The sequence below is a fragment of the Triticum urartu genome, chromosome 5, assembly GCF_003073215.2.
Source record: "Triticum urartu cultivar G1812 chromosome 5, Tu2.1, whole genome shotgun sequence".
Classification (NCBI taxonomy): domain Eukaryota; kingdom Viridiplantae; phylum Streptophyta; class Magnoliopsida; order Poales; family Poaceae; genus Triticum; species Triticum urartu.
This window is the reverse complement of record NC_053026.1, coordinates 617,952,901-617,964,434: the sequence shown is the minus strand read 5'-3', so window position 1 is coordinate 617,964,434 and position 11,534 is coordinate 617,952,901. Positions and strand designations below refer to the sequence as shown.

Genomic DNA, 11,534 nt, shown 5'->3' with positions numbered 1-11,534 from the left:
CTCAAGCTGGGGCTGCTCTGCTCGCACCCTGACCCGGAGCGCCGGCCGGGCATGAGGCAGGTGGTGCAGATGCTGGAACATGCCGTGCCCCCGCCAGAGATGTCGCCGGAGGTTATCAGCGAGAGCATGAAGCAGTTCGAGCACCATGAGGCTTTCGACGAGTTCGTCGGAATGTCGTTCCCGTCGACGTCCGAGGTCACCACCGCCACGACGCGGCAATTCTCAAACGGCAGCCGTCCTCGTAGTGACTTCCATTCAAGCTAGATTAGCAAATACAGCCGCAAGCAGTACGTTGTGAAAATTTTAACTTGTGTAAACATCTGAACTGAGAAGAACATTTCTAATTTTCCATCAGATTTTTTTATAAAGGCCCAAGTGAGCTATTTTGTGTTTCCACAATAAAAATACTACAATGATTGACTATAAGAACCTATTCTGCACCTTTTTTTTTGTTTTGCACATGACTCAAGAATGTATGTATTTTCACAAAACTTTTCAAGAAACTGAAGTATTGCAATATGTATACGTGTGATTTTTTTTTCACGTAAATGTATAATTGTTTATTTTGAGCCAGCAGCACATCTCCCGTGCGCAACTTGAAGTTACCGTCGAAGCTAGTTGCGTGAATTATTGACCTTCCAAGAATTTCTCAAGCAATGGGTGGCCTAGAAAAGAAAGTAGTTCCGAGATAATGGCACCGTGGCTGCTGGCTGGCAAGTCAGGACCTCTCCATCAGCAGTAACCGTGTAGGTCTCGGGGTCGACCTCGATTTTCGGAAGCGCGTCGTTGAGCTTCATGTCCAGCTTCGATAAATGGCGGACGCCACCAACAGCTTCCACCCTCTTTGCTAGTTTGTACTCTGATGCAACACCAGCTTCTTTGGCAGCCTGTGATCATTTCAGATATTAAACAGCAGTCATTGCCATTCCTCAAGACCATATCAGTAGATGGATATATTTCTTTCACCAAAGATATCGCTATACATATTATCTATATTAAGCTTGCAAAAGTTTCTTTCACAGCATTATTTTGTAAAAACAAAACGTTAGTAGTGAGGTATGGTATCGAACATTACTAATCATCCTAAATTCGTTACAAGAGTTCAATAGGCTAACCTTGCTCACAAATGCAATCGAGTGAGAACTCCCGGCCTTTCCATATGCACCAAACATAGGTCGCATCATAACCTGCATCAAGAATACACCATTCTGTGCTGTAAGTTTTTCAACTACAAGAAGATTGTGGAGACATCGACAAAAGAGTAAAATGCTGATTCTTTTTGAGAAACATGCTGATTCATCCGCACTTTGTAGTTTCTTCATCTAACATAGATTTTTTTTTTGTAGTTTACCACATACCATCATAATTTAACAACGACAAACCAGATGTCGTCGCGATCATCACCAAGGTCAAGAGGAAGCACGAGTGACCTGACAGGAGTTGTGTCTGTGAAGCTTGCTGACCTAGGTCCCTGGGTTGTTTGGGTCTTCAGGTTGTGAATCAATCCTATAGTCTAATTTGTAATAGCTCACAGGGCCAAGGTAGGGTGTGTGCTCCTTGGTATGCAGAGTGTGTTTCTTGATATTTTAGGCCACCAAGTTCACCCTCCTAGTTTTGTAAACCTTTTATCTTCTATTAATGAAAAGGCACAGCTGATCTTTTGTGCATCCTTGACAAAACAAGTGGGTAACTACAGCAGAAGAGCTAGATTATAAAAAGAGCATGTTTTATCAATTTCAATTGCGCATAGGGCAAGATTTTTCTTGCACCAACATCAGTGATGTGCTGGTCAAACTTGGCTGTTAATGTCAACTAGGTCATAACTGACAAGCTAGCTATTTTCATGTAAGCTAAATGGAAACATTATGACAGGATTAATGCAAGACTTTCTTATTCAAAGGATCTCAGAGAAAGGAGTCCATACAGGTTCAGGTGTTGGAATGCTAGCATTCGGATCACCCATATTGGCCCACGCAATTGCACCACCTTTTATGATTAATTCTGGTTTTGCACCAAAGAAAGCAGGTTTCCAAAGAACTAGATCAGCTAACTTTCCCGCCTGCCAAAAGCACATAGAGATAAATATTAAAATGGAAAAACAATTCAAAAGTAAGGATCAGTTAGCTTTTGAATTGACATATTCAGAAAAGGAAATCCTTAGCCAGAATGCAGGTGGGTGTGATACCAATCAACAAAATATTCCGAGTTGCCTTGATACACAACATTTTTCAGGAGCTACAGTGAAATTACATATGTTGCTAGACTTGCTAAGTTGCTATTACATTATATTACCCTGAAATTATATCAAGCATATTAAACAAAGCACATAACCCTTTTCCTTTAGATGCCTAATTTCACAGTGTGTGGACAGCATTGCCTACCTTATGTTGTCTACTGAATATGAAGCATTTAATGGAAGAAAATCTGAAAGTGGTCAAGAGACATACCTCCACAGAACCAACAAAATCTGAGAAGCCGCTTACTATAGCAGGATTTATGGTATATTTTGCTATGTATCTTCTTATACGGAAGTTGTCATTATCCTTGGCAGGATCAGAGTCGCCAGGCCCATGTAACCTACCTCTTTGGACTTTCATCTTGTTTGCAGTTTGCCATGTTCGGATAATCACCTGAAAAGTAATTGTTTCAATAAATGCATATAAATAAATCAAGTTTGAAATCAGCTGCTGGTTACTAGAGCTCAGACGTCAATCTAGACTTATAAGTATATCAGTTCAAGTCTCTCAAATAACTATTTTTTCCATCACGGCTTATCCGAGAAAGCCAAAAGACGTACTTCATTAGAACGATTAATTTATGATACTCATAAGCTGATAGTTGCTCCAATGAATTGATTTGTTTGGTTTGCATTGACACTAGATTTGAAAATAAACTGGTATTATTTCCTCCTGAAGTTATTTTCACGCCATTTCCCTAAAGTTTACGATAATACAGAAATTACTACATTGCCTAGTTACATTCTGATGAATTAGCACATAAAATGAATAATACAATCCGGTGTACAGAATAAGAGGACTGACATAAAATAATTTACTTGAACTCAAAACACAAGGAAATGATGATTTGTAACCTGCAAGTAGTATTTGAATCTGCACTTGGTTATTATGAATAGTAGAAATTCAGAAACTAGCATCAACCCTAAGATGCATTAAAGCAGTTCACTTCCATGTGACACGAGAAATGCATCGACTGTTACACAGATCTGCCAGTACAGATACAAGCAAGGCAACAATCATTCTGCCTTGCCCTGCTTAAAGGTTAACGCTGAGATATTCACCAATAATATTGCCACCCATGATACTATCCAACCATTTAGTTAAGCACCGTAAGTACTCTGCACTTCCAAAACTCTGGCTCCATCAAATTGTTATTTTTCCTTATAACTGTTGAGTTGACACAGGCAAAACCTTTAGCTGGTCTCTCACGTGTGATAGAAGTTGAGACCGGGCCATCTATTAGTGCCACAAGGTGATATACCAGGAATCAGGTTAATTGGATTCATGTAACTCTGAGATTGGGAAAAAAATGATTTTTGCCCATCCGTGCCTGTCAGTGTCACCCACTGGACTGATATTTGTTATAAATCGACACCATTGATTTTCATCTTCAAGATTAAAAAAAACTTTGGTAAATGGGTCATCTAATTCGTCCCACGTTCATCATGAACTAGACATACACCATAGGCTATAGTGCCAACTCTTGTGCATTGACCTAGTTGATCACTGTATTCACCTGAGAGATTGTCAAGGGTACACATGTTGATTGATGGTAAAGACAATCAATTCAACAAACACAACATTATGAGCCAATCACATACCGGTGCAGCTGTCGTTTCTACTTCACCGTTTAACTAATTTATGGTTTGTATTGGCATAAATGGAGGATGCAAATCAAGGCTTTGAATACAAGTTATGAAGATCATCAGAACTAAACTAACCAATCTTGCCACCAACCAAAGTAACATGAGATGTGAAAACTGTTCATCACAATGAAAAAAAGGATAAGGGTATGTAACAGACCTCTCCAATGCGACCCATGGCCTGTGAATCAGATGATATGATACTGATTGCCCCCATGTCGTGCAAGATGTCCTCACCCGCAATTGTTTCTGCTCGAATTCTTGATTCAGCAAATGCTACATCTTCCGGGATGTTTTTATCAAGGTGGTGGCAAACCATCTACAGGAGAACCACAATATATGACGACCAAATTCTCAAGTACTCCCTCCGTAAAGAAATATAAGAGCGTTTAGATCACTAAAGTGATCTTAACGAAGATCACTTTAGTGATCTAAACGCTCTTATATTTCTTTAAGGAGGGAGTAATACTCATAGCATCAGCATGAGACAATTGTTTACCAGCATATCAAGGTGCTCATCAACAGTGTTAGAAGTAAAAGGCCGGGTTGGGTTTGTTGAAGAAGGCAACACATTTTTCACCCCACATACTTTAATGATGTCTGGGGCATGACCACCACCTGCACCTTCGCTGTTTACAAGACAATAAGAACATAAGCACCATTAAAAATTGCCCGATATACCCAACAATTTGAATTCTACAACATGACAAAAGAATATTTTGGAAGGGGGGGCTGTGAGTTATAATCATTAAAATGTCGACTCATTTTCCATCTTCATTTTGGCCGGCATTTTCAGTTACCAGATTTCTCAACAATTGACAGGGTAGTTTCTACGGCATCACAGAAAATACAACTTTTCTCCGCATACAACCCATATAGAAGTGACGTAGAAAAAATGTAACACCTGAATACAGCATGCTCCATACCTGTGATATGTGTGTATGGACCTATCTTTAAAAGCTGCAATTGTATGCTCCACACAACCTGCTTCATTTAAGGTATCCGTGTGGATATTAACCTGTAGAATTTCGATGAGCATCACCAGAATAAAAAATATGCAGGTATACCGGCATGATAGGATGATAATACAAGACATCATACTTGGATATCAAAAGCTTCTGCAACAGATAAACAGTTATCTATCACAGCTGGGGTGCTTCCCCAATCTTCATGCAGCTTCAAACCCATTGCTCCTGCCATAATGATCTCAGATAATCCTTCGGGTTTTGCAGTATTTCCCTGCACAGTATATCGACAGGGATAAATGTTTAGATTTTGAGCAACGATATCATCACTTTGCTGTATTCACTACCCAGACTTAGGCCTACATTTGGATACATTCTAATTAACAAATTCGAGTTCCCATGATCTATATAAGAACCAGTCAACTAAGATATTAGTGCAAGCAGTCCATCCTTCGGGTTTTGCAGTATTTCCCTGCACAGTATATCGACAGGGATAAATGTTTAGATTTTGAGCAACGATATCATCACTTTGCTGTATTCACTACCCAGACTTAGGCCTACATTTGGATACATTCTAATTAACAAATTCGAGTTCCCATGATCTATATAAGAACCAGTCAACTAAGATATTAGTGCAAGCAGTCCATCCTATCCAATGCCATATGTTGGTTTCTTGCCTTTCTGGTTGCAAGACACTTGGATAACAGTCTCCAATGTTTTCTCCACATACCATAAAAATAACATGTAGGAAACACTAACTATGAAGCTCTGAAATGGTAGGGACTGAAATCTTGATGTATATTTTGTTAGCTGTATTCCACCCTAGAAACCATCATTTTATTTCACAACTAAAGAAGATTAGTATAAGGCTAAACAGATTTAGCATTTGTATTGAACCTTTAGTTAGTGTTCATAACATATATACCTTTCCTGTGAATCCCACGTTGATTGGAAATTCGTCGGTGGACTGCAACATTAGTTTCATTTGAGACGGTGCAGGGGTGCAAGTTGTGGCACAAGTTCCATGTGCTGGTCCTGTTCCACCTCCCACCAATGTTGTTATGCCTACAAATAAATGTGGAGATGATTTAATGACCTCATCATTTATCAGTAGTTACTCCAAACATGCATTTGAATATTGAATATAAAACCTTTTTGTATGTGTAATTAATTATATTCAACCATAAAGTATAGTTATAGAAAATGCGAGTCCTGCCAGAATGTTTGTCAGTGTCAGTACCCATATTTTTAGAAAATGCTATGAAAATTTCAAGATAGTACAAACTCAAAGGGATGTGATTCTCTGTCCCTTGTCTTTAGTAACTAGCAGGTCTGTAGCAACTAGCAGGGAATACATTTCGGGGATTCTCAGGTCATCCCAAGTAAAGCACAAGTCCGGCAAAAAAGATTACCCCGCTTTGACTTCAGGCACAACATTCAAATAGAATGATTACTATATTTAAAACTATGATAGAGAAGCACATCTGTTGTGGTCTTAGATCTGGTATCATGCAGGGCTCGGCTTGAATCTCCCATCCTGTTCTTTTCTTTTCCTCCATAAAAGTCAACTTTGGAAAATTGTTTTCGTTGGATGTGTCTGGATTCTTTTTCTTTTAAAATCGATATTTTATTTCCCTCGGTAACAACTAATAGGTGCAAAGACTAAGGAACTTTACCACTTGCAATTGCCTCATTTACCAGCTGAGGGCATATGAAGTGAACATGGCAATCTATACCACCAGCAGTTACAATCATGCCTTGAGCAGCAATAACTTCTGTATTCACCTGGAAACGATTTCAAGCATGAAATCTATTTAAAAAGTACTCCTCTTATTTATTAAATCAATCTAAAAGGTGCAGGTATGTTGTTACCCCAACAATCATGTTGCTGTGCACACCATCCATGACATCAGGGTTTCCAGCTTTCCCAATGGCAATAATAAGCCCATCTTTTATACCAATATCAGCCTTGTATATTCCTGTATAGTCAATCACAACAGCATTTGTTATAACTGTATCCAGGGAGGCAGATGCTGGATACCCTGCGGATTGTCCCATTCCATCACGCAGAACTTTCCCCCCTCCAAATATGCACTCATCACCATAAACAGCAAAGTCCTTTTCAATCTCCGCAAAAAGATCGGTATCACCAAGCCTAATCTTATCACCAGTTGTAGGTCCATACATGCTAGAGTATTTCTCATGATCAACACTGCAGTCGAATGTACCGTCACCAATAAGACCTTCGCTGCAACCAAAGTTTCAAAAGTAAACATCTAAGCCATAATAAATTCAACAAGTTGGATTTATCCTCTACCATTAGTTAAATGTGAAGGAAACAACCTTGCATCCGGATAATCTTCATGTCCAAAACCATTCTCAGTAATCTTCTGCATTACCTCATTAAGCTGAGAACTGTCAACAGCACCATCAGCAATGCCATTTCCACCTCTAATTACTTTATGGCCACCAATGCTTACAAGTGTAACACCTTTTGCATCCCCTGGCTGAAACAAATAAATAAGAAATCAGATTCTAGAGGATTTTAGAAGTAGGATGTGCGGAATATATGTGAGAATAAGTAGGATCCCTAGTACTTGAAATGTATTTTTAGGCTCTACAGAGCAGGAAATGCCAAAGGATGGATCGAATAAAAGAACCTCAAACCGAACGGCTGTTCCAGCAGGTATATTCAGTCTCATGCCATAGGCTCTGTGTCTATCAAAAACCAGGTACGGATTGGCCTCTATAAAGTGGTAATGGCTCCCGATCTGCAAAACACAATTTGGATTTATTTTTTCTCATGAACTACAACTTATAGTAGCATCAGAATCTTAAAGGGCGGTATAGCCCCATAAAAATCGTGAGATTGTTGAATGCGATGCAAAATGAACGTATTATGAAAAGTATGTGGAAAGAAAAGGCAATTGGATCGTAACAACAGTATGTAAAAGGGAGAAAATGTAACTTTAACCTGAAAAAGAGCAATAAAATATTGATGGAAACTCAAGAAAAGGAACCACAGCATGCAACAGCCGTTTTAACAAGAGTAACAGCTTGCACCCGTTAAGATCAACATGGCTATACTAATGCATGAATTTGAGCAACATAATTAAATAAAGAATGTACCTGAAATTAATTTCCCAAAAAGAACTTTAGGAGGATAAGTCAGTGTTAGATAGAGCTAGGGATACAAGTTTGGATCAGGACGACCTATTGATCCATTTTAGTTCTTTTGCTTGATCAATAATGTAAATAGCATGTGTACAAAGTGAAAACCCAAGTAAGTGGAAGTGAACCACCAAGTAAGTGGGTTGGCCCGATTGTCTCCCTAGTATCTAGAGCCATTCAGCTAACTCCATCACCTAATTAAGCTGTTAGCTCTTTAACACATTTACATGTTCAACCTAATGTGGTGTGGACTGTGGAGGACGGCTGTTCACTGCCTTTAGCAGTGTTACAAGTAACAGCATTGTTACACGGCTGCCGGTTCAGCACCATGTTATGCTACATGTGGATAAAGTGCTATGATATTTCCAAGGGGTGGCAGGACTGTAGGAGTGATCTTGTTAAATGAATAGTACTCACAGTTGTACCACAAGGAGTGGCATTAAAGCATAGGTCCAATTGTGAAAATAAGTCGGGGGAAAAGATCCATCAAATGAAAATGTCATAGAATAAGAAGTTATTTGTAAATTTGCAGTCAGGACACCAAACAAAAACATCCATATGTGCTTACCTGAATAGGCCTGTCTGCCTTGTTAACAACCTTCAGAGTTAAAGCCCTGCGATGAAGGTTGAGGATTATGCGTCCAGAGCAGAAATGCACTTCACCAGGATAGTCCTCAACATCACTCCCAGAAAACTTTTCAAGTGAAGGTACTGCAACAATTTAATAATTTATGTACAGTTACCCTTTTTGCTTCTTAATGTTTCTCAAACTGATAACTCAATAAAACTTTCTAGAAGAGCCAGATTACCACAAGTACAGTATTTTAAGATTTGTACAAGCATGCAACTTAAAATACAAACTTCTATTAGTAAACCAAGTGAGTTGGTCAGCGTTGACAACCTGGGAGATAAGAACCATGCAGAGCTAGCTCCAAATTTCCATCATCAGAACAAATAGGGTCATGTATAGTAATTAGTTTTGTTCCATCCATAAATGTTCCTTCAACCTAGAAAAGATGTTATAATTGAGTTTATTTTGAAAGATTATGGCAACAAGCATAATTGTCAAGCATACTGTTGTAAAGTTAGTATCTGGGTCCAATCAGAGCCCGTATTATGGCCTAGTTGTAACTTTAGTACTATAAATAAAGGATGGCTGATGAGAGGCAGACATTCTAATCTGCATAATCCAGGATACTTGGCATGAAGCTCCAAAGAGAACTTATCTTGGGTCAACAAGAGTTCAAGGTACCTCCTAAGGTGTTTGGTTGTATCACAGACATTCTGTAGGCAAGTTGGACCTGTGAAGTGTATTTATTTTGGTATGCATCTCATCGAAAGAGCCATCTACATTTTTTTTGGCTGCCTGTTCAAACAGAGGGCAGTTATCTGACCATCTGTTCAACCGTCTACGCACTTGAGTAGTACACGAGCAAACCATAGTTTCAGGTGGCATTTTTGAACCGGAGGGGTTTAACAGGGTTTCCCCAACCTGTTTCTGAACATGGTTAGTTGTAATCTTAGCATCATAAATATAACTATTTCCTGTATCATTACAAACCAAGGATCTAGGACAGAGGAAATTGATCAATATCATATAGCATGAGCAAAGAAATAACCTGTACAGTGTCCAAAAGGTATGGAACAGCCGGAAGAACTTGTCTCCTGATAGGCAAGAAAAAGGTAAAAGTCTCAGAGCATAAGGTTACAGAACAGCAACGGCATCACGTACAGTAACTTAATCAATGATCTTAAACAATGTGACAGGAAAATCTTAAACAATGCTCCCCACACATAACAAAAGTCTTAGATAGCGGATATAATTTATGAAGTAACAAATCTGTCATAGGCTAACAGAGAATCTTCTACTCCCTCCGATCCAAAATAAGTGTCGTGGTTTTGAACTAACCTTAGTTCAAGCAAGATGTGAGCAAGTGGCACCAGCTTTGCGTAGCTTATGCATGTGAAATGAGAAATAAGGAGAAGGCTTGCTAGCATTCTGTTGTGTCTATTATAAACTAGTGCATATTCAGTAAAGTCGGATTCCACTAATTCAGCCAGAGAATTGGTCAAGAGACACTGAAGCCAACATCAACATCATGCTTTTCTTTTATCTGTCTAGGCAGTTCAAAATGTGTACATTCCTTCTTCTTCTTTTTCCCCGAGATAAGCATAATACTGAGATGCGGAGTTTCTGGAGAGGGGGTCAAAAGGTTGGTTACTGCACTGAATGCACAAACGAACCTGCCCAGCATCTGTTTCCCCAAGTCCATCAAGTCAGTTACAGTTTTGTCTCCATCCCGAACAAACTCGAGAATCTGTATGTATCAGGAAGCAGAACAAGGTATTATTCAACCAATGAATTGGCTTGTGGAAACAGCATCGGAGAGTTTCGCATCCTCGGTTCCTCACCTGCGCGGCGATGAGGGCGATGGCCTCCGTGTAGTTGAGGCGGAGGCCGCGGGCGAGGCGCTTCTGCGCCAAGAAGCCGGCGCCGTGCAGCGCCAGCTTCTCCGCCTCCCTCGGCACCAGCTTCATCTCTCACCACAGGAGCGGATTCAGAGCTGAACCCCTCAAAACCTCTGGTAAACGAGCCGCGGGCCGAAAATTCAGAACAGCAGATCAAAAACTCCCAGCACCAACTGGGTGTCTGGATGGATTGGAATGCCTAATACAACAGAGGTATGGATTTGATTGCTTCCGGAAGAATAGCATGGCACGGAACAATCGAATTAAGCAGTAGCGTGGGAGAGGTCAGCCTGAACCTGGGCGGGCGGGTCGCCGGCGGCCTGCGAAAGCGCCGGACCAGCGGGGGGAGGCCGCGCCGCTTGTTCCACCGGGACGGGCTTCCCGGCGCCGGCGGGAGGGAGGGCTCGGCGCGCGGCCGCGCCGGGGTCTGAGGGAAGCCGGCGGAGGAGGGAGCGGAGCAGAGTGGGCGGAGAGAGAGAGAGAGGTCGTCGCGAACTCGCGATGGATTTTGATTGGTGAGCCGGCTGGATTCTGTCTTCTTTGGTAATTCCGTCGCCGTCGGTGGGCCCGCCGCCGCGCGCGTCGGAAATCTGGAGTGGATCAATCGGGCAAGCGATCGACGGGATCCACTGCGCCCAGCAAGTCAGCGGGTTGACAAGAGGAGTGTAACCACTTTCTTTGAATCATTTGCCTCGTCTCTATAATTGCCCGTTTTAGTTAGTGAAAAAAATCACCTAAAAAAGTTAGTGAAAAAAAAAACAAGTGAAAACCGTCACGGCAATTCATAGGGCAACGCTGGCCGATCTGACTACCCGCGTAAAGAGATACACGTTGTCAAGAAGAGAACATCGTTGTTTCGTTGAGATTGTCATGAAGTGTCACCGTCGTCACTTCTCCACGAGGCAACGGCTCCGACTTCATCATTGACAACCGTCAACGGAACCCTCACTGGAACAAACGAGACTTTGACAACGAGCATTGCAAGAGAAAAATGGAAGAAATGCCCAATTTTTTATTAAGTTTGATATTTTGGATGTCAATATTTTTCT

At 40.8% G+C, this 11,534-nt stretch overlaps 1 protein-coding gene across 3 annotated transcripts; it reads right to left on the bottom strand.

Moving 5' to 3' along the window:
- Window positions 1-472: 472 nt before the first annotated feature.
- Window positions 473-11,002, bottom strand: LOC125511302 (urease). 3 transcript variants are annotated; one of them, XM_048676635.1, is made up of 19 exons: window positions 10,782-11,002; window positions 10,429-10,684; window positions 10,261-10,334; window positions 9,636-9,681; window positions 8,918-9,023; window positions 8,585-8,727; window positions 7,443-7,616; window positions 7,189-7,352; window positions 6,718-7,093; window positions 6,522-6,630; window positions 5,771-5,910; window positions 4,982-5,119; window positions 4,807-4,898; window positions 4,380-4,509; window positions 4,041-4,199; window positions 2,448-2,630; window positions 1,925-2,059; window positions 1,116-1,187; window positions 473-887 (listed from the first exon to the last, which is right to left on the bottom strand). In XM_048676635.1, the coding sequence occupies exons 2-19, from the start codon at window positions 10,552-10,554 to the stop codon at window positions 666-668; spliced, it is 2,589 nt and encodes an 862-aa protein (XP_048532592.1). In that variant the 5' UTR covers window positions 10,555-10,684; window positions 10,782-11,002; the 3' UTR covers window positions 473-665. The 3 variants fall into 3 exon arrangements, with proteins under 3 accessions (XP_048532592.1, XP_048532591.1, XP_048532593.1); XM_048676634.1 differs by having other exon boundaries at window positions 10,429-10,598; XM_048676636.1 differs by having other exon boundaries at window positions 7,506-7,616; window positions 10,429-10,598.
- Between the last annotated feature and the right edge of the window lie 532 nt (window positions 11,003-11,534).

Coding starts and splice junctions, on each gene's coding strand:
- LOC125511302 (XM_048676635.1), bottom strand. CDS start 10,554: ATGAAGCTGGTGCCGAGGGAGGCGGAGAAGCTGGCGCTGCACGGCGCC. Junction 7,617..8,584: donor AGGCAGACAGGCCTATTCAG/GTAAGCACATAT, acceptor TGTGTTTTGCAG/ATCGGGAGCCATTACCACTT. Junction 888..1,115: donor CGATTGCATTTGTGAGCAAG/GTTAGCCTATTG, acceptor AAATGATCACAG/GCTGCCAAAGAAGCTGGTGT.